At 29.7% G+C, this 24,954-nt stretch overlaps 3 protein-coding genes and 1 long non-coding RNA gene across 5 annotated transcripts; 2 read left to right on the forward strand and 2 right to left on the reverse strand.

Moving 5' to 3' along the window:
* Positions 1-621: 621 nt before the first annotated feature.
* LOC110638358 (delta(12)-acyl-lipid-desaturase-like) lies at positions 622-4,538 on the reverse strand. Its single transcript, XM_058137035.1, has 2 exons — positions 4,378-4,538; positions 622-1,997 (listed from the first exon to the last, which is right to left on the reverse strand). Exon 2 carries the CDS (start codon positions 1,976-1,978, stop codon positions 815-817), a length of 1,164 nt encoding a protein of 387 aa, XP_057993018.1. The 5' UTR covers positions 1,979-1,997; positions 4,378-4,538; the 3' UTR covers positions 622-814.
* Positions 4,539-8,416: 3,878 nt separating this feature from the next.
* On the forward strand, positions 8,417-9,739 carry LOC110638556 (GATA transcription factor 29). The gene is made up of 4 exons (XM_021789154.2): positions 8,417-8,593; positions 8,789-8,876; positions 9,161-9,531; positions 9,653-9,739. The coding sequence occupies exons 1-4, from the start codon at positions 8,417-8,419 to the stop codon at positions 9,737-9,739; spliced, it is 723 nt and encodes a 240-aa protein (XP_021644846.2).
* A 315-nt stretch (positions 9,740-10,054) lies between these two features.
* Positions 10,055-15,705, reverse strand: LOC110638274 (zinc finger CCCH domain-containing protein 14). Of its 2 annotated transcripts, XM_021788786.2 has the most exons (3): positions 15,419-15,638; positions 14,437-14,497; positions 10,055-11,097 (listed from the first exon to the last, which is right to left on the reverse strand). In XM_021788786.2, the coding sequence occupies exons 1-3, from the start codon at positions 15,498-15,500 to the stop codon at positions 10,338-10,340; spliced, it is 903 nt and encodes a 300-aa protein (XP_021644478.1). In that variant the 5' UTR covers positions 15,501-15,638; the 3' UTR covers positions 10,055-10,337. The 2 variants fall into 2 exon arrangements, with proteins under 2 accessions (XP_021644478.1, XP_021644470.2); XM_021788778.2 differs by lacking the exon at positions 14,437-14,497 and having other exon boundaries at positions 15,419-15,705.
* A 2,772-nt stretch (positions 15,706-18,477) lies between these two features.
* LOC110638352 (uncharacterized) lies at positions 18,478-19,427 on the forward strand. Its single transcript, XR_009144363.1, has 2 exons — positions 18,478-19,002; positions 19,104-19,427. It is a non-coding gene; the product is annotated as an uncharacterized LOC110638352 (long non-coding RNA).
* Positions 19,428-24,954: the final 5,527 nt, after the last annotated feature.

Genomic DNA, 24,954 nt, shown 5'->3' on the forward strand with positions numbered 1-24,954 from the left:
GGGTAAGTAAAGTCAGCGGCTACGAAATCATTTAACCGTGGATTTTGGGTTTAAGGGACAATAATTGTTACGCTCAGGGGATTCCTTATTTTTACAAGTCAAAAAAAAAAAGATTTTCCTGCCTAGTCTGGTGTATCAATACTGAAGATTTAAAGACATAAAGATTTAAAGAAAACTCATTTAATAAATTTATGTATCCCATATATTTATATTTTTAATATATAATAAATCAAATATAAGCAGTATATTATAAAAAAATAAATAAAATTAATAAATATTTAAATTATAATTATAATAAGTAAATAAATAAAATATACAATAATATAATTAAAAAACATTACTGAATATTTGATTGTAGGAATTCAATAATTTTATTCATTCGGAATAATTTTTATAAAATTAATTTTTTTATATTTTATAGTTTATAGGTTTATATTTTATTCAAACAATTTTTAAAATTATGTTTTTAAATATTTTGTTTTTTTTAAATCATTGCAACACTATAAACTATAACCATAAATAAATATTTGACCGAATTAGATAAATAAACTTAATAATATAATATGTAAAAATTAATCATATCTTATCCTATTAAAAAAAAATAAAATAATATACGAACAGTGGCTTAGAAACTAAACTTTGAACATAGTTAAAAAGTTCTAGTCTCATTAACAAACTTAGCTCAAACAGCAGTTTCCTCTAAAGAAAGCAACCTTTGTCCCTATTCTTCCTCTTTTCTTCTTCATTATTAACACAATACTCCATACATACACTTCCTGCGTGATGCATATATACATATATATATATATATATATCAAAACTTGTTCCGATACCAGAAAACACCTTGGTTGGGGGCTCCATCGTCCGGCTCAACATACAGACACTCCTTTGCCTCCCTCCATAATGCTTTGTAAATTGGAGTAGCATCAAACTGGTAATACTCACCCAATATATGCTTGATTGCTTTGGTAGCCTCCATTGCATTATAATGTGGCATTGTGGAGAAGAGATGGTGAACTACGTGGGTGTCTGTAATATTATGGAAAATCTTGTTCAGTACCCCGTAGTCACGATCCACAGTCGACAAAGCCCCCCTCATCCAGTCCCATTCAGAGGAGTTATAGTGTGGAAGTGCAGGGTGAGTGTGCTGCAAGTATGTGATGGTCACAAGGAAAGCATTGACGATAAGCAATGGAACCCCATAAATACATATCAACCAAGCCAGACCTTTTGCCATGACAATCTGATAGAGAACGTAACTTGCAGCGAAAATCCCAATATCGGAAATGAATATCTGAAGCCTTTCCCTGTCAGAATAAATAGGACCATAGGGATCATAGTGACAAGCAAAGCGATCATATGGTCTTCCTGAGACATTGAAGGCTAAGTATAAAGGCCACCCAATGAGAAGCGTGGCTGCAAGTGTCAAACCTCGGCCTAGTGGGTTATTCAGATACTTGGAATACCATGGAACTCTGGACTTGGGTTTAGGAACAAACACCTCATCACGTTCAAGTGACCCTGTGTTAGAGTGATGGCGGCGATGGCTGATTTTCCAGGAAAAATATGGAACTAGAAGTGCAGAATGAAGAATGAAGCCAACAGTGTCATCCACCCACTGATAGTCACTAAAAGCGTGGTGACCGCATTCATGGGCAATGACCCAAACACCGGTGAGAATGCAACCTTGGAGAGACCAGTAGAGCGGCCATGCGAAGTAGGTGAGAGGGGAAGGGAGGAGATGGAAGCAGGAGATGGCAACCGATAAAAAGATAATGCTTAAAGAGATGTCGAAGATAACATAGGAGAAAGAGCGAAGAAGCGAGCGTTGAAAGCAATGGGAAGGGACGGCTTTCTTAAGTTGGGCAAGGGTGAATGGAGGTTTTGTTTGGGGTACTCGTTTAAGGCTCTCAGCCGGCTTGCTTTCATCGGATTTCTTGCTGACGATAGGAGCAGACATCCGACTACCACCTCCCATATTCTCTGTCTAAGATTTCCTGAAAATTGATTAATCATTGAAAAACGGGAATAATTGAGATTAGATTTTCGTAATTTCATTAAATAAAAATTGAACGAAATGTATTTAAAAAAATTTAGGCTTCATATAACAGAACTTGATGCAATTAAATGAATCGTGTAAGGAGATAAATAATATTATATAATACAATGGAATTATCATTTTATTCTAATTTTTAATTATAAAGTAAAAAGTAATATAATAATAATTTTTATTTTAACAATAAGATTTTTTATGATGACTGATGACATAAAGTTAACACTAATAGTAGGACCAACGGTAGAGAGGTGATGATAGCAGTGGCTACGAAGATGGTGGTCTTTGGACATTAGTGGTGGGTGGCTGTTGTGTTGAAATGGTGATGGTAGTAAAAATAGAGGTGGTGATGAGAGTGTTAGATTATGTGTAGTTTTATATATATGATATGGTAAACATAATTATCATTTTTATAATTATATCAAAAATTTATAATATAATAAAATGAAATATCGAATGTAATATATATTTTTATTTCTCTTTATATATATATATATATATATATATATATATATATATATAAAGAGTTGGCCAAAAAATTAAAACAACTAATAACAAATGTAAGATTTTGCTCTCTTCTCAAGACAAAAATGTCAAAATATAGTAACTGTCTTTTTTTTTTATTATTATTATTATTAGGCAGTGCCAAAATATGACTTGAAAATAAGTCAATATTAAATTAATTAAAATTTTAAATTCTAACACCTTCGTTTCTAAATATTTCTTATTTAAAAATTGCTTTTAAAATTAATTATTTTTTATTTAATTACCATTAAAATTTAAATTAAAAACTTCACCGTTTATAATTTTAATATTATTAAATTAAAATCTATTGAATTAATTAACGATAAAATTATCAACAATTTTTTTAGAAAATAAATTTTAATATTTAAAAGATATTTTAAACACTTGTACAAAAATATAACATAAGTTTAATATTATTATTAGTAATAAAAAATATTTTTATATATTATTTATTTTACATAAAATAAATTAAATTTATTTTACATAAATTCGTTATTAAAATTGACATGATACCAGCATTATGCTCACATGATCAATTAAAAAAAATAAAAGAATTTTAAAAATTTAATTAATTGAACACTACCACATTGGCTCAATCTTAATAAAGACGTCATGTGATATTTAAAAATAAATAAATAAATTATACAAAATTAAATATATAGTTATAATTAAAAATTATAATTTTTTATATAGAGTTATAATTAATTTCACTCATTTTCAAATCTTTATTTAAATTAACTCACAATTTTAAATTAAAATTAATTAACCAAAAATAAAAAAAATCAAGATATCAAACTTTTTAATTTTTAGATTGAAATAAAGAAATTTAATTTAAAAATTATGAAATTTATTTTTTTATTTTTTTATTTAAATCAAATATCAAAAAATTTAACTCATAAATTTTAATTATTAAAATAAATTAAATTTAAATTGAAAACTTTTATTTTTAATTTAAATAAAAAATTAAAAATAAATATTTGAAAATGAAATTGAACATTTAAAAAAAATAAAAAAAAAAATCATTCGCCACGTATTTTGTTGTTCGTTGAATTTGTCAGCTGTTTGTTACATCATTGCTGCCCGTCATTGTTTTCAACGCCTGTTATTTTCCTTTTTTATTTAATTTATTCCGCGGCAGCTAAATTAGGCTTTTTCATTAGAATAGGATGAATTTTTCTGTAAAGATTTTTTTTTTATTTTAATTTTTAATATATAATATAAATTTATTTATTAAAAAAATATATAATTACAAATATAAGTTTTAGATTTTATTTTAATAATATTTTTATATATTTTTTAAGTTATAATATATAAATATATAAAAATAAAATATTTCTAATAAATAATAATATATTTCTGTATAAAATGAATTATGAAGATTCAAAACAAAGATACGTATAAATTATTATTTTAAAATTTTTACAATTAAAAGATATTAAACTTAATTTTAAATTATTTTGTAATTTCAACATAAAATCTTTATTAACTTAATAAATGAATAAAGAAAATGTAATCTTATATCGATGTATTTTAAGAACACATACATGAGAACTATTGTTAAAAATATGAGAACTCATAAACAGAAAATTAGAACTTAAACATCATTGATAAATTTTTAATTATATATATTTAGGGCCTGGATTCAAGATTGGGAAAATTAAAACCACACACATTGCACCAGTAAAAAAAACATAAATATTATTAAGAAAATAAAAATTAATTCATAGATCTGTCGATGCACAACATGAAAATTAATTCTATTAAAATTAAATTCAAAAAAAAATTATAATAAAAAGTACCTGAAGGTATATATAAAACCTAGCTTTTGATCTCTGAAAAACACTGCACTGCTCTCTCACTCACGATCCCTTGATGAAAAGTAGCACTTCTTCTTTGCAGGAATGAGACGAGTGAAGCGCTAGCTTCCTCTCTCGGGCTGATGCCTGTGTCACAGTCTCACAGAAAGCTAGTATTTAAAGCAGTGTGAAACCTGAAATTGGGTCCCACGAGATTCTTACCTGTATGCATACGTAGGAGGGACTGCCTGCATTCGCTGAAACGTGTCCATACGATCTTAGATTCATCGACACGTCAACACCAACGATCACTTCTTGCTTGATCTGTTTTTTCGCAGCTTCAAGGTACGGTTTGATCGAGGAAAATGCATTTCCATCTTCTAAACAAAAATTATATATTCTGAATAATTCAATTTAACTTTTTTTTCTTATTAATAGATAAAAACAATATTAATTGAAATAAATTATGTAATTTGATATAATATTTTAAATCGTTTAGCAATTTTTAAATAATAATTAATTTTGGAGCAACATAGGGCATATCGAAACTCTTCCCATGGATTTGATTAGCAGTGAATAGAAGCTGAGGCCAGTGACAAATGTGAGCATGAATACCAAATAAAAAAATTAGGTAATTTTTTACTATAATTATTTTATGAAACTTAAATTCAAACTAAAGGAATACTTGTATTATGGAGGTATGTATATATAATTTTTATTACTAAAATTTGTTCAAAATTTTAGCTTAATTAATTTAATTGAAATAAATTTTTTATTTTAATAATAATTTTTTTAAATTAATTTGTGATAAAAAATATTAAAAAATATATATATATTTAATTTTTTATACATAAATTGATGATAGTTTATATAATTTTTTTATTTAAATGTAATAATTTTATTTTATTTATAAAAATAATTTAAAATTTAGAGATGCTATTGATTAAATAAATTGAGTAAATATGAAACTTATTCACAATACTCCATAAATTAATTAAGTGAGAGCCTTTTAATAATACAATCAATAAAAGTCAATATACAATTACTTATATTATACACATTTCACACTTATAAATATATATATATATATATATATATATATATATATATATATATATATATATAAAAGTCATAACATCTTTTAACCAAATAATTATATTATTTTATACATGAAGTTATATTTTTTGGTGATACATATGCTTTTTAGATTTTATTATTTTTTGACAATATACATTACTCTTAAATTTTATTATTTTTTAGTAAATATATATAATTATTCATATAGTTATTTTTTATTATAATTTTAATTCTAGTAAATTTAACTCGTATAAATGACTCAAATTATATTTTCAATAATTATAAAAAAAATAATATTATTTTCATTATACATCTAAATAAAGGAGGTAAATTTTACATTTATGTATAAAATAATAATATTCAATAATTTCTCTGCAGCCACTCTCACTGGACTGCCTCGAATTCCGTGGCCACCTTGGAATATCTCTCCTGGAAGATGAGAATCTTCTGTTGGCCTCGTCTCTACCCACGATTACAAGGCGAAGGTATAATTTAATAATATATATATATATATATATATATATATATATATATATATATATATTAATGTAATAAAATATCCGAATTTTTATAGAACTTCAGTTAGAATATTCGTAATATGATTAAAAAATATATATTTATCTATTAATCTGTTTTGGGATTCTGTTTAATAAAATTAGTAAAATTTATTTTATTTGTAAAATAAATTTTATGATATAAATAAATATATTTATTTGGTTGAAAAAAAATATTTATTTGATATATTTTATATTAAATATATTTAAAATAAATAAAATAAAATAAAATAGTATATAAAATTTTATCATTTAAAATGTATATAATTTTAACTTTAGAATTTATTTATAAATTTTATAAAATTTGGTAAAATTTATATATATATATATATAAGCATTGTTTGGTTAGAAAGGAATAAATCTTTCCATATATCTCCATGCAGCCCATTAAAAATCAATCCATCCAATTTGGAAGGATTGGTTGGTGAGAAGTTAGTAAATGCTTAATTTTACCATCTGCTGTTATTACAGTTTTATGAAAATAAGTTGTCCATCTTGAATTATAATTTTGTTTTTTTGAAAGTTACTTTCGATTAATTTCTTAGCGAATAAATTACTTTCATTTTAACCATCTATTATGCAAGTCTCCTATAAACATCACAATTTGAAATTTGATAATTATAAAAATTTACTGATTAATTATTCGTTGGATACAGTGATCTCAATCAAATAGTTTCAATTACATTTCTTCCTGAAGAAATTTGAAGCACTCATAAAGGTCAACTCAAAGTCATATAAAGTGATATAATTATTTAGCTAAAAGATATAACTATATGAAAATATATAATTCCTTTTAATAGTTACATATATAAAATGATGTAATTATTTGGTCACAAGATGTAACTATATGAAAAAATACAACTCTTTTTAATTGTTATATGCATAAAGTAATGTAACTATTGATCAAAATGTGCCATAACTTATAAATAGTCAAGTTTTTTTGTCTTGTTCAATAGTGAAATTAAAAAAAAAAAGTACAAAGTGTGTGCATTAACTCCCTTTATTCATTTATGGAGTATTAATTATTCTATAAATAAGTTATATGTTCAGACTGTAAATATATCTATGTAGTTCATGATTATATTTATATGATTATATAGTTGACTAATAAAAAAATATGGTTCGTATCTTAGGATTGTATAAATATGGATTATATCAATTTTTTTAATTAACTTCTAATATTATTATTATCTTATTACAACACATATCTAAAACATTTTTTTAAAAAAAAAAAAAAACAACACAAAATTTGAACTCAAATGCCTCCATTTTCATACTCAATATTTGAGCACTAAAAATAAACAGTGGACCCCTTGCTATCTGAAGCTCATAGCTTTTGCAAATGTAAATGGTAACTGAATTTAATTGGTAGGAGATGGAGATAAATTTAATTTCTTTCCTTCCATGTTGAGGATCCCTACCCCTTAAAACAGTATAAATAGGGCCTCTCATTCTCATACAAATCACACAATTACCAGAGATAATACCTTATAGTTGCCTGTAAGTCTCTTTTTCTTCTCTTCTTCTTCTGTAATTAAACCTTTGAATACGTGTGAAGGTTTTGGCTAACGAGTTTATCTCAGTCCCTACCCTTCTAGCCATATAGAAATGAAATGATCAAATTTAGTTAATTTCTTGATCTATCTATCTCTATTGAAGTTGGCTATCTTGTACACATTTCTTTATAGATTTCATGCATAAATTTCTTTATTTTCTTACCATTTAAAGTCATGAGGAGCTCCATTAATCTAAAGGTTATATAATTTTTGGAAACTCGATAGACTCTATGCATTTTTATCCTTATATTCCAATTTTTTATTTTATTACTTCATATTCGTTGTATGGACATCGCATTGTTGTGCAAAGAATATAAAGAGGATTAGCATTTGATATTCAAGATTAGATCTTGATGGGTTCATAACCAAGATCATATGTACGTTAAGAAATGCTGTGTTTCTCTCTCTATGATGAATTTTGTTGTCTTTGACACAAAAAGTTTGTGTTGTGGTGTCAGTAATCCAGGTCATTTTGATTTATACATCGATTACTTCAGTTTAAAACTCTCATGCATGAACTCTAAACGATAACAATCCCCACACAAAGTTGACTAGACTTCAACTTTTGGGATGATTTGGCTACTAAAAAACAACTATAGATCATATATCCAGCTATTTCTTGCCTATATTATGAGTTTATTTTATACATTTAGCCAATCAAAAACTTACATCCAGATAACCTGGCTTGGTCTAGTTCATCTGGGAGAATAAAGTTTAAGTCTCCACTTTCTCAATCCTCTACTCCAAAACTTGTATAAGTATGAATCTGTGCATATTAATCATATTCTGAGTTGCAAGAATTTTTGTTGGCAGGAAAAATACATAAAAAAAAAAAAAAACACGAGGCAAGGAAAAATGGATTCTGAAAGGTTCCAAGGAGCAGCAGAAGGTAGATCAAAAACTGGCATTTACAATCGCGATGATGCAGGAAAAATGGTGGACCTGACCCTCAAACTAGGGTTACCAAATGAACATAAAAATGATGATCATCTTGCCAACTTTAACTTCAGTGGCCCCTACACTCCTCTTCAGGTATATCAATTTATTTATTTATTTATTTTACACTTTTAATTAGTATGCATGCAATATTTTTTTTTATCAAAATTATATATCTTGCAAAAACATAAAACTTGTCAGTTTTGAATAATCGAATAGCTAAAAAGAGAAGAATTATATTATAAATAAATAGTATATGAAATACTAATAATATAGAAACTTAATAAGCAGGGATCATCAAACAACCACGGGATGATTGGGGCAGGTGGCCAAGTTGGTGTGTTTCATTATGGGCTGGCTAATGGAGGAGGAAATGCCGGTATGAAAATTTTTAATTTTTCTTTACTACCAAATTTTTAATGGGCATAATTTATTATTATTATTCTGTAACAATTTAAATGTTACAAAAAATATAGATTAATATTATTTTATTATTTTATTATTTTATCAGATCACGGAATTAATTAATTTGATCAATAAATAAAAAATATAGGTTAATTTACAACTTATGTAGATATAGGCCAATGACGTAGCTCGTCAAGAAAGGTGAAATAATGGGTGTTGTAAAATTGGGGTAAAGCCTATTAATCATTATTGTATCAGCAATGGCAAACATAGGATCAAGCATCCCTAACGTTGGGCAAAACTTCATTAATGCAAGCCAAATAAGTGCATGGCCCTTACCCGAGGCAGAGATAGGAAATTCTTCTAGAGGATCAATAATGGGAATTTCTGATTACCCTAACTTCAATCCAAGGCCTAGCTTGAGCCTTATGAATGGCTACATAGTCCTGGATAGCCCTTCAAGGAAGGTGAATGGTGATGGAGATGAGAGTGGAAACTCTTCTAGGAGGAAAGAGGTCCCAAGACGACAACGCTATGGAAGCAGTGTTGATCCTAGCAAGAGGTGCACCAACTACAACTGCAATACTAATAACACTCCGATGTGGCGCAAAGGTCCCCTCGGCCCCAAGGTAATATTGGGAAAAACTATCCGATTGATTTAGAATATGTAAGTTTCCAAGTCTCTAAGCCCAGCAGATTAACTTTTGTTTTGTTTGACCACTAACTATTGTTTTGTTTGACCACTTTCAGACATTGTGTAATGCTTGTGGAATAAAGTATAGAAAAGAAGGGGAGAAAAGAAGAGCCAAGGAAGCAGCCAAAGATTCGAATGCTTAAGGTGAAGGAAGAAAAGGTTCTTGGAATTATTATTTCTATCATATCGTCCCTTTTTTACTATCATCATTTTTTTTTGTTTTTTTGCTATGAATTATGGTGATAGTTTCATAATTAATTGATGGACCATATACTTTATTTTAAAATTTTTTTCTCAATATAGTAAATTGGGTTTCTATTAAACTTGTTTAACAGCACGTACTCAGCCCATACATGCTTCAAAAAATTTAAATAAAACGAGCAATACATAACTACAACTTAATTGCCTTGATCCCAAATTAATTGGGGTTGGTGTGAGCCTAATTCTGGAGTAGAGTGAAATATTAATATGGAAGCTCCTATTATGAATTCAACCTGGGAAGTTCCTACCATAAGTTTGAACATAGTACAGCCGAAAGTGCAAATAGCCCAAATCATAAAAAATTTACCGAATAGAAAATACCGAAAAGGCTCTCACGGTTGGCATCTGTCTAATCTTTGCATACAAAAATATTTGGTAGACACACCAAATACCCACAGGCTACAACAAGAATGTGTCCTAAAGCAGAGGAAAAGAGCAGTAAAAGATTTAACAAAAGAAAAAAGGGAATAGAGAACAGGTTCACATCCCTGGCTTGCGCAATTCCTCAGTTCCATGTGCAAAGTGGCACCTATCCCCAAAAGTGCAAGATCCTTTAGCAAAATTCTCACAAAGCTTAGTTTTGAAGTTGTTTGTTGGACCAGAATGTATAACAGGGTTCTTCATTGGAGCACCAGAAGCTTGACTGACATTCCCAATGAGCTCACGAACCATGGCGCTTGCTTGATTGATTTGATCAAATGTACCCTCTAACTCAATATTCCTTAAGTTGGGGTCAGTCTCATGCTCCCTTATTGAAAGTTTGGCCCCTGTAAGACGACAGATTTGCTTCGAGTTTACACCATTTTTCCCAATGATGGCTCCAGCAAGTGAAGCATCGATACTGATCTTAGCAGTGGCAGAGGCCCCAAAGCTGGAAGCAGCACCAAAACCTTGGTGAGGAGGCTCCATTTGACGGCCCATCCTACCTGAAATTGGACCAATTGAACGAGGATCTTCAAAGGATGGACCAGGAGGTTTCCCAAGCTCCCACTCACCATGCGCAAAGTGGCATTTATCCCCAAACTTACAACCTTCAGCTGTATTGTATTTATTGCACAAACGGGTCTTCACTGCTAAAGGAGATGCGCCATCTGGAAAAGATGGTGGGACTCCTGCATTTCTAGATGCTGGTGGAATAGGCGGGTTGCCACCAAGGTGAAGCATCTGAGACACAGCTTTGAATCCACCAGGAACATAATGCAAGAAATGACATCCCTCACCAAATGGGCACCCAGAAGTACTGCAAAACAAAGCGTATCAGAAAAAAAAAAAAAAAAAAAAAAAGCACAGTGAAAAACTCATTCAAATAAATGCAGAGAATACAATGAACTGTTCTGCAGTAACTTTGTTGCAAGTAGAGATGCCAACGCGTAGGATACTAGTGAAAATCAACCTATCGAACCCAAATCTGATTCCCAAATCCAATTTATCATTGTCCAAATACCACCCGAACCCATTTAAATTTATATATTTAATTAATAAAACATACAACAACTAAGCCTTAATCCCAAACTAGTTAGAGTCAAGCAATGAAAAAATTGCTCACCAAGAAAAAAGTTTGAGAGCATTTTAAATTATGGAAACATCTCTCAACACAAGCATAACAAAAATACAAAAAATAAAATAACAAAACTTAATTTAAGAATGAGAAAAAAAAAAAAAAACAAATAATACATTATCTAGTAACACATCATGTGTACATGCATCCGTATGTGTGTGAGATAACGTCCCACAGATGCTGCACAGGCAAGTGATCATTAAATCCTACCATTAGACTCAAATAAATAAGCAAAAGCACAGAAACATAAAAAAAAAACAGGTTCTTTAAAATTGGACCAACCCATAGTACCACAAAAGTACTAAACACCCTTCTCCAGAAACTAAATAATGAGAGAACAACAGAAAATAGAGAATATGATCCTTGCAACTTTGGAAACACAAATATTTTTTGAAGCTGTGATGAATTTTTAAAAAAGGATTCAAGTACCTTATATATATATATATAAAAACAAAACTTAATTAGTTATCATTAGAATACTCTCTCCTTTTTTTTTTGAATCTGAAAAATCAGCTTTCTCAAGAATATTGATGATTTTAGAAAGCATTCATCAAAACATCATCCAATATGCTTCATAAAGAAAATTCCAAGGAACAGTAAATGTCATTCGATGTGCCAAAACACCACTCAATGAAAAAAATAAAAAAGAAATCACTAACCAGCTGTCATAATGCCTGGCACATCTAGGAAATATTTCCTTATAATTCACATAGGGACTAACAGGCAAGTAATGAGACCAAAAGCATATGTACACTGTCTGGTGTAATTTTTATATCAGCATTGTATATAACATAAATGTTTGAAACACTTATTGAATTTACAATCTTCATGAAAGATAATCACTCAATGTAACCAATTCGCACAAAGCCAACATAGCACTAAGTAGCACGCTCAAGACCATCAGTGATCAAACCAAGCAATTATACTGAATTTTAGAAAAAAATAAAAACAACTACAGATATGCTCTCTCAAAGTTACAGTGATTCAGAAAGTTGCACAACAAAAAAAAATCCTTTCAATCGAAAAACATTAATTGTGACATCAGTTGTCTAATAGCTCACACATGATCACAGATAACTTTGAAGCCTGTTAATATCACTACAATTTATTATGCACTAGATAAGTATTATGGAAAATGGTTGCAGCTACCACAAATTAAGAAAACCAACAATTAAAAATCTTTTGCAACAAAAATTAAATGCAATCTCATTGAAAACAAACCGTTCTACACTAATCAGGATTGCAAGCAGACAAAAAATAAATAAATAATATGGAACTGTTAACTGAGCATTGTAATAACTTATCACCTCAGCCAACGCATTTATATAACCATGTCATAAGGAGGTGGGCCAGGGGGGGAGGGGTGTGGTGTTGTGGGGGGTTGGTGGGACTACTTATCTTCATAGGTACACAAGAAACTTACAGGGCATGTCTTTCCCTGTCTTTAAGGAACAGTTCCTTCACCATTCTTCATTTATAGCAACAAAAGGGAAGAAGAAGAAGAGGAAGAAAAGCAAGAGAGAAGGCCAGCCATCCTTGAGAAATATCATGTATCCCATCAAAACCTCGAGTTGTTGAAAACAAAGGGAAACTACAAGGCAGAATTTGTCCATTTTCACGCTTTGGTTCTTTTTGCTATATTAGCACAAAAATCCAGAATTTTATTAAATTCCTTTTTGAATAGCTCCAATTTCTTTCAAGATTATGAAACTTAACATCAGCCCCTCCACAATGCCAAGGTGGCAAGTCACATTTGCTTTAGCAATAATATTTGCTCCAATACAAAGCTAATGAGGTTTATTATATTTCTAATGTCCTCATATTAGAATGACCACCTTTATGACCACCAAAGGAACAAATTAAACACATTTGAGCCCTCCAACTGATTTAAAGCATTCAATTATCGGAAAAGACATTAGAATCATCCATAACATCATTGCAAAAAAATTTCTGCGGGATTTGACGATTATCAGAAAAGAAAAGCATAATCTTGATCTACTTACTACCTTCCAAATATTTCAACAAATGTATTTTAAAAAATCTTTTTCCAAATTAATTTCTTTTTCACCTCTAATTAAACAAACTTCAGGGCACCAATTTTGACATTGTAGTCCATTGAAATGAATAGCAAACATTATGCAAATGCAGCAGAAATGCTAAAAAAAGTACCAGCTAATATTCTTTGATACAGCAACATTATACCACAGAAAAAAAAAAAGCTGGTTGCAGGTATCAAACTAGTGGATGAAACTTAATCACCATTTATAAAAAAAAAAAAAAAAAAAGCATAAAATAGAAATGGAAAACTTAAATAACAAGAAATATTCATCCCAGGAAAAAACTAACTCTTCAATCTAACAAAATGGCAAATAGTAATTCAAAAAAAATCCTCAGCCAAACTGTCATTTGACAGCAATATAATGAGTCAAATACAGAAGCAGCAACTTGCAAGAAAATAAAGAGAGACATCTGAAAACACACACAGTACTACAGCTGCAGCAAATGTAAGCAAAAGCGGATGTCATAATCAGAAGAGCATATGCGTTTTATGACCCAAGTAACATTCTTAGCTTCTCCGAGCCAAAGAATGAACAAGCAACAACAAAACAAACCAAACTGCATGCTTGCGCAACCACCATATTAAGCCTGTGCCACAACTTTAGGTGCCAATTTACTTGCCCATATATCATGCTCTTACTCACAAGATTACTTAACACATTATGAAAGATCATAAGGTGTAAAAGTTTTTCATCCAGTAAAACTTCTTTCAGTTTTCATATGTCCCAGCAAGTAGTTACCAAAACTCCTCTTTGAAATCAACCTTATCTGTTCATTAGTCTTGTTTATCAGGAATTCAGGATTAGAAGAAAACCTGTACCACAACTTTAACTTTCCAATTCATTAGTCCAAAATCATACTGATTTTAATTGCAAAATGCCTGATAAATCCCATATTTTAGAATTTATAGATGCTAGAAATAGATGGAACATAATTTTATTTTAGATAGGTTAAGATTTGAACCTGAAAAACTTTGTGCATGGCTTCGATTTGCTTCCTATACCAGTTGGAAAGGACTCCATTTCTGTTGCAGAAAATTAGCTAATTTCTCTCAGTTACGATTTCAGTGAGTTGTTAATCTTTGAACTTTAATAAGATCTGATGTCATATTGCAATCTCTGAATAGTGAATGTTACTCATATTTTATGAAATATGAACAGTATATTTACAACAACTTTCACAGACATGGATAAACAACTAACCCTCAAATGCTCAAATGGAAAGTGCTATTGAATATCAGTGTTTAGAGCAAGAAGCCCACCAAATATAAATATACTACTTTGTTTCACCTAGAGAAGAATAATAATTTTCAAAACCTAGCTTTTTATATGTTGGATTTCCAATAAAAGAAATAACCACCTAAAGCAACAATGGAGAGCAACTTCCCAGGCGAAATTGACATTTGTTGAGAAACTAAGATGGGAAAGTTTAAATTTTGCGTTTCTTTCTTTTACATTTTCACAAATTTTACTTCTCATCTGCAATTTTGTATGCAAAATATAAGATAATGATGCAGTTTACATCTCGAAGTATAAAAACAAACAAACTGAAAAGAACAAGTTAAGCAGATACAGAAACAACCAAAGAAACAGTTACTTCAAAATCCATTCGAGTTTCATTTTGAGAACTAAAAAAATCTGAATAAAACCTTGTTGTCGTTGACAACAAACTCCATAAGCATGCCTCAATTACAGAAAAAATCAACTAATCCAAACAATTCCATAATGGTCAATTAGGTATAGTGGTTTCTCTAACCAATAAAAAGAAACTCAACTTCAACTTCACTTCTTCTATCGTACTTTCTCGGCAACCAAACAAAACTTTAAAAAAACTAACACTAAGGGAAGACAACCTTCACAAGGCAAAATAAAAGCATAAAAGCCTCGAACCTCTTGCTTACACTAATATCACTTAAAATTCCCAGGTCAAAAAATTAAAAACTTACCTTGCTTGGTTTTCTTGGGACCGCCATTGCCATTCAGAGCAGCCTCGGCCCTGCCTCTCTTGCGACCGCCGCCGTACTCCATTGCAATTTGAGATCCACCAGTAAGAGCAAGGAAGAGAATAGCGAGCTAGGGTTTCGAAGAGAGAGAAAGAGAAGGAAAAGAAGAGAGCGGGGCTGGGGGGTGACTGATGAGAAACGGAAATGAAAAAAGAAGCGGAATTAAAAATTAGGTTTAAATGTAATTGATGTATATCAAATTTTTTTTGCATCTTTTTTATCAATAAATGTTTGATGCATCGCGTCCGTAACGATTTTTAAATTAAATATTTATATTAAAAATAATTAAAATTTTAATAAAAATATTTAATATAATAACTATTAATTTTTATATATATAATTAAATTTATATAAAATATTATTATCATAGGTTTGATTTTTTATAATTATAATAAATTTAATAATTTTTAAATAAAATATTTATATTAAAATTTATATACATTATTTTTATTATATTATTTTTAATTATTTTCCAAAATTTTAATGTAAAAATATTTTTTAAAAATTTATAAAATTGTACTTATATTGATGGATTCAATATTATATATTTCAATAAAATAAATGATATTTATATATCGTAGATACTTAATATATGTAAATTATGCCTAGAAAACTATAATTTATATTTTAAATTTTAAATAAATAAATAGTTATTAATTTTATTTCAACTCCTTAAATTTTAAAATAATTCACATGTCTTTATATTTTTTTAACACTATATTTAGATAGATGAAAAAAAATGAATGAAAATAATTATAATAAAATAAATTTGAAATGACACTTTTTATTTAATAAAAAATAAATAAAAGAGGAGAGGAAATTTTACCTGATTTTCCCTTGAAAAAAAAAATATATCTGTTTTTATATTTTTATTGTAATTTTTATTTGTTTATTTATTTAAATATAAGAAAAAAATAAAGAATGAAAATAAAAAAATTCTTTTATTTTCCTTCATTTTCTCACGATTTATCTAAACAAAGTGTGAAGGTAATGTATCACATTCAGCACAAGATACGAAAATTAGATTGAATCATCTAAATGTTTTTTTACCAGCTTAATAGACCATCCAAAATGGTTCTATTTCCTTGTCTTCTTTTTTTTTTCCCCTTTTACAAATAAAAGACTACAGAAACTATATTTTGCACTCTTTTAATATAATATATATATATATATATATATATATATATATATATATATATATATATATATATATATATATATAATTTTAACATATTTACCATAATAAAATTATAATTGAATTTTAATATCATTTGGTTTTAGTGATTTATTATTGTAAAAAATGAAATTTATTAATTTTTAAAAATTAAATTAAATAAGTCCAATTAAATTCAATGATACAAATTAGCCTTTTGTTTATTATCAACTCTCGTATTGTAAAATAAAAATGTCTTGTAATTCTGGTTCAATATCAGCTTACACGTGAGCTAAAAAAAAAAAGTTTTTACATAATTTTTTTTTTTTCATAATTATTCATTAAGAGAGTGTTTGTTTTAACTTATAAATTTAATTTATTTATTTATAATAAATTGTGAGTTTATAAGTAAAAAAAAAAGTTGAGAATCAAATTTTTTCATTTTAGTACTTATAAATTAATTTGATAAAATATTTACTATATTATCCCTATTTAATTTTTATTTAAAATTATTTTTTATCATTTTAATGATAATATACTTACAAGTTATTTTTTATTAGATATATTAACTACTTATTATTCCCATATAAACACTTTAATAAAAATACGTAATTTAAGAAAGTATTTTATTTGACTTATAAGACGGTCAAATTTAATTATAAGTAGAAAATCATAAATAGATTAATATATAATTTAGCTTATAAATTAAAAATTATTTAAAATAAGTAAGAAGTTATAAGTAAGGTATCTCTTATTTATGATTTATTTATTTATTTTAAAACTGTGTTTTAATTAAATAAAAAATTATATTATCTAAATATTTTTTAAAATATCAATATTATCATCATTTTAATAATTACAATACTCGATAATATATCATTTTTAGTCATTTTAATGAATTAAGTTACTTTTAAATGTCTTTTAACTAAATACTTAAACTATTTTAAAGTTAATTTAAAATAATTTTATCAAACAATTATTTATTTATTTATAATTTAAAAAATATATTTTAATTAAAATATTAAAAAGTTAAGTAATCAAGCAAAATAATTTATAAATACTTATAAGCTCATATTAGTTTATAAGTATTAAGTGTTTATAATCTGATTTTAATAAATTACATCAAACACTTCCTACATGTGTTTTTTTTTTTTTTAATGAACAAACTTAAAATGTGAATGTTATGCTCAAATGATGAAATTTTATGATACAACTATTATGTCTATAAATAATTTTATCATTGATAATTATGAATTTCATCTCACATTAGTTATTAGGTAAATTATTGAAGGCTCCTTGTGCATATATACTCTCAATCAAAAAATTATGGATTTTACATTTCCAAATTTTAAGGATTATTTTTTATAATAATGAGTATATTATTTTTTAGCGCATCCTATAATTTGCTCAATTATTAACCCTTTTGCCCTAACTGATGATAATGAAAAGAAGTTACATCATTGGCTAACCAGCCTAGTGCTAGACGTACCATTGAATCTCATTAACATATAATCTTGACATTTGGTACGAAATTAACAATAATTAATTATCATTTAACTATTGATTTTTTTAATATTTTACTAACCATAATTGATAATCTTTGACGACTATATTAACAAAACTTAATAAATGAAATAATATCATAATTTATTTAAATTTTTTAATTAACTTTCTACTAAATATCATTAGTTGTTACAATATTAATTACCTTTTACTTGTTTAGCAATTATTTCTTTAAAATCGAGTGTAACTTTTTTCCCTTTGGAAAAAGGGGCCTTTATCATATTCACAATGTTTATAACATCCTCCTGATACCATATGCATTATTAGTACTGTTTAATACCTGTGATAAAAAGAACAAATTAAAAGAAGATAAGCGATTCCCATTTTAAGTCTCTTTCATTTTTCTCTCTACCTCCCAAGGGCTTCAACCTCTTAAATCTGTCATTTTCGGGTGGCTCGCTTTTGCCCCTTTGGGTGGGGGAAGGTCAACCTCCTTGCCGGTTGTAGGTTTTCCTCGCCATATCCGGTGGGGTGTATATATTTGTTTTTGGGGTTGTTGTTTGTTAATAAGCAATTCTTAGCGTGAGGGTTTAGTTTTGGCCTATTTTAGACGTTATGTTTTTATGTTATTGTTGCTGATATGAGGCATTTGATGGCGGATCTAGTGATTATTGAGTAATTTTTGTTGGATCTGCCTATTATTGTGATTGCATGCAGGTGAGTTGCCATAGTTGTGATCTTTAATTGAGCCTTTTGCTCAATAAAGAACTCTATTTTAGCCACACCAATGTGAGGATTTTGTGAGATTGGTGGCAGCTCGTAGAATAGCCTATGGTTTCCTTCCCAAAAGGCACGAGTGAGATGCCAAAAAGTAATGTCTCCTTCTCATTTCTCAATATCGATGCTACATGCTCTGTTTTTGAAGTTTCCTTTGCCTTATGATTCCATGTTCTTCTTGTTTCCCTTGCTTAGCGCCAGTTCCTGCTCAACTCATGGGTTGCTAAGGCCTTTGTTATTTGGTGTTTCGCCTAATGCGGCCTAGGCTTTACGTCAAATTGTTTAAATCTCCCATCGACGAAAGTTGAAAGTTGTGGTGTTCCTTTGTTTCTCGTCTGATGCAGTGCTGTGATTTAAATGATGCCTATTTTTGGGTTTTGGGCGGGTTACTTGCCCCAGTAAAGTCTTTTACAAGTGGGCCAGGGCCTTATTGAGTGTGCTGAGATTCTGATTAGCTAGGCTTATTTTTTAGAATTGGGGGCCTTTTATGTAATGGTTTCATTGGGTTTGGCTTTTAAACCTACTTCTTGATGAACATCTCTTTATTAATTGAAAAAAAAAAACTAACTAAAAGATTAATTAAATTAAACACTTTGTTTTGAAAAGATTTTAATTAATATACTAGTAATTAGAGGTTGTTGCTCACCACTAGCACGAGTACCACGTACACGTATTGTCCCATCTTCTTCCTTGGCCTCCAGGGTTACTCTCCTAAAGTAGCTACGTTGCAAGATTATATATAAATTATTATTATTATTATTATTATTATTATTATTATTATTTATTTTAGTACGTAATTTGAGAGATTAAATAATATGTTTTGAATTACTTAATCATATTAAATTGGGCATAAATTACATTTTCCTAATACTATAAAAGAAATAACAACGAACGCAATAAAATGAGAATAACACAAGAAAATTTACATGAAAAGGAAATGAGAGAGAGAGAGAGATGTTTATTATGATTTTTTTTTTAATTTAGGTGATTTAAAATATTAAATATCATTTATTTTGTGAAAAAATAAGTTATATATAAAAATTTATTTTATGAAAATTATTTTTAAAAATTTTTATAAAAATATTTTTTTATTATTTAATTATAATATTAAATTAATAGTATATATTTATGCTAGATAAATTATTTCATACTAATTTCAGATAATTATTTACTTTTTTTAAAAGAAAAAATTATTTAAAAAAAAAATAACTTAATTTTCTTTTAAATAATTTTTTTATATATCTATTTTTTAAGTGTTTTAAATGGTAAAAAGCACGAATATTTTTCTGCAAATTAAACAAAGCCTTTGACTCATTATTTATTAACAAAAAAGTCACATAATTTATGACATCAGCTCAATACATTTATCTTAGCTTCGATAAATTTATCTTAAATTGATTTTAAAATTTAGATAAAATCTTTTTATAAATTTTGAAATTTTGATTATTCCCGTAAAATTTAATACTTTGTTTGCATTTGACAGGAGTGAATATAAAAGAAAAAAAATATTATTTTAGTTTAAATTATATTGTATTTAAAGAAATATAATTTAAATATTATACGAAAACATAAAAAAATGGAAAAATATTTAAATTATTATGATTCTATAAATAAAATATGTGAGAACATTTAATTATTATTGTAAAAATTAATATTTTCCAGCCCATTGCCATCCATCCCAGTTGCGCATCGAATTATTTCCAAGAAGCAAGATTGATAGAGTTCTTCCTTCCCTAGCTCCCTTTCATCTTCTAAGGCAGCATGAAATTCAAGTAGAAATACACTTAATACACAATAATAAAAAAAATAAAAAAAAATATCTGCAGTAGTTTTTATTGATAAAATAATATCTCTAAATTATATATAAATAAGGATATTTATAGTGTTTTTGGACCACTAAACCTAATAGAAATATAAATCTATTTTCTAGATTATCACGACTTAATTTCAAGGGCCGGACCGTAACTAGGACTTTAATAAACATAAGGCTCCCTAAAATCCGTAGTAAGCTTAATTGATTTTAGCCTAACCATAAAGCTCATATTTGGAGCCCCATTTCAAGAAATCAACCGGATAGAGTTCGGCTATAAACTGGACTATCTAACAAAGAGTTTTAGCTCATCCGACCTGAGATCACAATATAGATAAATTTGAGGAGCTCTGCTCACTTTCATAATCCTCAACATAATAATTATATCAAATTTGAGTTCAGCTCCCTCGTCCAAGGTATGTATTCATCATATTCAACCACATATGCATAAATATAGGTTTACAATTTTAAAACAAATAATCTTTTATAATTTCACGCTAAATATAATATTTTTAGCACATGCGGAGTCTAAATTTTTAATTAATACTATGAAATACTGATATTTGCTGCTAGTATACCTGTGAAGAAAGAAGCAGGTTAATCACAAAGAAAGATAATTTCCTGTAACCTGAAAAAAAAATGGGGTGAACAGGAGTGAGCATTCGACTCGTAGAGTGGGATATTAATTTTAAATATAATTTCTATAATTATTTAGGGCTAATACATCATTAATGATGAAATGCAACATATATCAACACATTCAACAAAGTTCAAATAATATTCGCACAAAAAATAATTTGGAGTACTTACACACCCATGTGTCACATCAATCAAATATATATATATATATATGGGAGCTAATCCCCCTCCACAACTCTCTTAGTTTCGACCTCTGTCAGCAAGATCAACTCGAGTCGAATTTTCTCTTAATAATCCAAATGCGGGGGTCAGTGAGATCAATTCAAAACTATACTTATCCCGATTTATCACAAAAAGGACCAGGCCCCAAGCGAGACTAGCTTAAGCCCATCTGCCCGTCCTACCCATATCCAGTACCACACTTCACGCACGCCGACACACGCACACAACTTCAAATTTGTAACGACCCAGCCCAGCCCAGTCAGTATTGTCCGCTTTGGCCCGTGGGCCTCACGGATTTGTCCCTTGGGAGGTTTCGCTCCCAAAAGCGCGCTGACGATTTAGGTGACCCCACATATATGGCCCAGATTCCCTTCTCCCATTTCCGATGTGGGACGGGCGGCACTGCAGCGCATGATCGCGTCCCCACAATCGTTACAACCCACCAACTTCCCGGGGCGTCCTCGCACCCACTGCTTGGAGGAGTCGGCTCGATACCAATTGTAACGACCAGCCCGGTCGGTGATTGTCCGCTTTGGCGTGGGCCTCACGGATTGTCCCTTGGGAGGTTTCGCTCCCAAAGCGCTGACTGACCACATATATGGCCCAGATTCCCTTCTCCCATTTCCGATGTGGGACGGGCGGCACTGCCGGCGATCCGTTACAACCCACCACTGCGTCTTGGAGGGAGTCCGGCTCGATACCAATTGTAACGACCACCGGTCGGTATTGTCCGCTTTGGCCCGTGGGCCTCACGGATTGTCCCTTGGGAGGTTTCGCTCCCAAAAGCGCAGTTTAGGCCGACCCCACATATATGGCCCGATTCCCTTCTCCCATTTCCGATGTGGCGCCTTTGGGAGCGAAACCTCCCAAGGGACAATCCGGAGGCCCACGCCAAAGCGACGATCTGGAGACTGGTCGTCATAAAATTACCCTAAGGTGACACCTACATCAATTTGATTAAATAATAATGCAACACAAAGTGTGTCTACAATAGTTATATACATATAATTATATGTTAATACATGAGCATGCTATGTATGAATAATAATATTAAAATTATAAATAAAATCAATATCTACTCACAAATCCACCAGATATCACTACGACGGCTGAGCAGAAAAAGAAGGCAGATTCTGATAATCTACCCGAAAAATAAACTTTACTCAAACTTCCTAAAATTGCTACCTTTCCCCCTTTTCACACCAATATGCTTCCATTGTTATTTGACTTACTTCTTCACCAAAAAATGCTCCGTATCATACTCCCTTACTTGAAAAACAAACTCGTTATCGAGTTGAAATAACTTGCAACGATCCAAAAATATAGCCATAATAACTTTAGCACCATTCTCCCCCACTTGGAATGAATCATCCCTCAAAATTTGAAGCGAAAGATAATGAGAATTTTCATTAGAGATGTATACCATATAACTTTAACGGATGGAATCAATAAGATTGACATGAACAAAGTGAAATTGAGGATCTTCATGTTTCTCTTTGTATATATGAAAATGCCTAAACAAATAAAATTAAAGGAAACAATATAAATTAAGGAGTTAGAAAAGTCTTTGATATTCAGTGCCTGATTTCCTCCATCTCTAATATTAGCTTCATGTGTTACTTTTCCTCAACTTCCATTAAAGTTTCTAAGGCTTGATATTCCATATTTTCAAAAACACATTCTTGAAACTTTTCTTACTTATCTTCATCGGTCTTAACTTATAGAACAATTGGTCAAATGATTTTCAATTGAAGCTCGTCATCTTCAACCATAGCAAAAGGAAATTCAATTAAAGTTTCAGGTTTAAATTCTTCAAATTTATGCTCATCCACTTCAAGTTGCATTGTTGAATGTTGAAGCTCCTTTTGTTCTTTACTTTCTTGTTTCATAACCAAGAAAGGCTTTGGTTGGACTTCCTCTTAGCAAAGTTTTTGTTGGAATAAAATCTGCTCATAATCCAGAGGCAAAAATTATTGTTCTAATAAATACTTCATTATAAATCATATATAGACTGGTCCTTTCCCTTCTCACTTCCTTGTAGATTGTAGCAGAAGCACTACCTTTCAACTAACAAGTGACCAATATGATAGGCACCCAAATGAACATAGCCTAAGGATGCATACCTCTAATGGAACCCAAGAATCATCAACACCAAAACAAGTTTTCTTTGAACAAAATAAGATGCAATCTCTATGGAAAAAGAAGCACCGGAATATATATTTCAAAGAGGAACAGATCAAGTGTCAACACAATAACCCAACTTGTGGGAGATTACATTGATCATCAAGTAAAATAGGCAAGTGATTAAGTTGCCTAAGTTTTAGTTCTTCCATAAACTAGCAAGAAAGAAAACTCAAACTCTCTCTAAGGGAGGCTCTCATGTACAGCAGAAATAAAAATTGAAGGAAAAAGATGGTATTCTCTTCCTTATAAACCTAGGGTTATAAAAACAGAAGCTAAAATTGTTAAGACAAAAGTTACAAATAATTGTGCCATGTTGGCTATCCTAACAAGAATAGTAAGTATATTAATTATAAAGACAAAAGATGGCATCAGCATTAATTGCAAAAGGGTAGAAGGTGGCAGCAATTAGTCCCTCTTTGTGGCAGAATATTGGGGCCCACTTGGTCAAAAAGTAGCTCTCTTTAATTCAAATGAACCAATGAGCTATCTCCACGTGGCGTGAACCCTACAAACACCTAGGTGGCTGCCAAGTGGACTCCAAGGTGGCATGAGGCATGTCCAAAATGGCTGGTGACGTGGCTAGTGATTTGGCAATAGAATCTGACGTAGCTGGTGATGTGGCAATGGAAGTTATAACTTGGAGCATGGTGATCCACTTAGATTCTTAGAGCAAGCAAGCTAGGTCTTCCTTATGCAGCTCCCCTCCTAAGCCGAAAATCCTTTTATGGTCCATGAGCATGCTTTGAAGTTGCTTAGCTCTCACCCTAGTAATTGCCCCTTTTAAGGGTGGTGGTGCTCCATGATGATCCTCATCATCCTCTCCCACTTGAAAAGAATTTGTCCTCGAATTTGTTTCTGCACCAAGGAAAGGAGTAAGATCAGTTACATTAAAAGTATCAATAACACCATAATCACTAAGCAATTCTATCTTATAAGCATTATTGTTAATTCTTTCAAGCACTTGCAAAGGGCTATCACTTCTAGGATGCAACTTAAATTTCCTTTGGTTAGGAAATCAAAAATCATAGGCTTTAGCCCCTTATTAGCATGGGATGCATATTGCTCATTTTTCTTTTATAGATGTAACCTAGCTTGTTCATACATCTTTTTAAACATTTCAGCCTTTTTCTCACCATCTAATGATGCAACATGATCAATAGGCAATGGTAACAAATCCAAGGGAGTAAGTGG

Source organism: Hevea brasiliensis, chromosome 15 (assembly GCF_030052815.1).
Source record: "Hevea brasiliensis isolate MT/VB/25A 57/8 chromosome 15, ASM3005281v1, whole genome shotgun sequence".
In the NCBI taxonomy this organism is placed as follows: domain Eukaryota; kingdom Viridiplantae; phylum Streptophyta; class Magnoliopsida; order Malpighiales; family Euphorbiaceae; genus Hevea; species Hevea brasiliensis.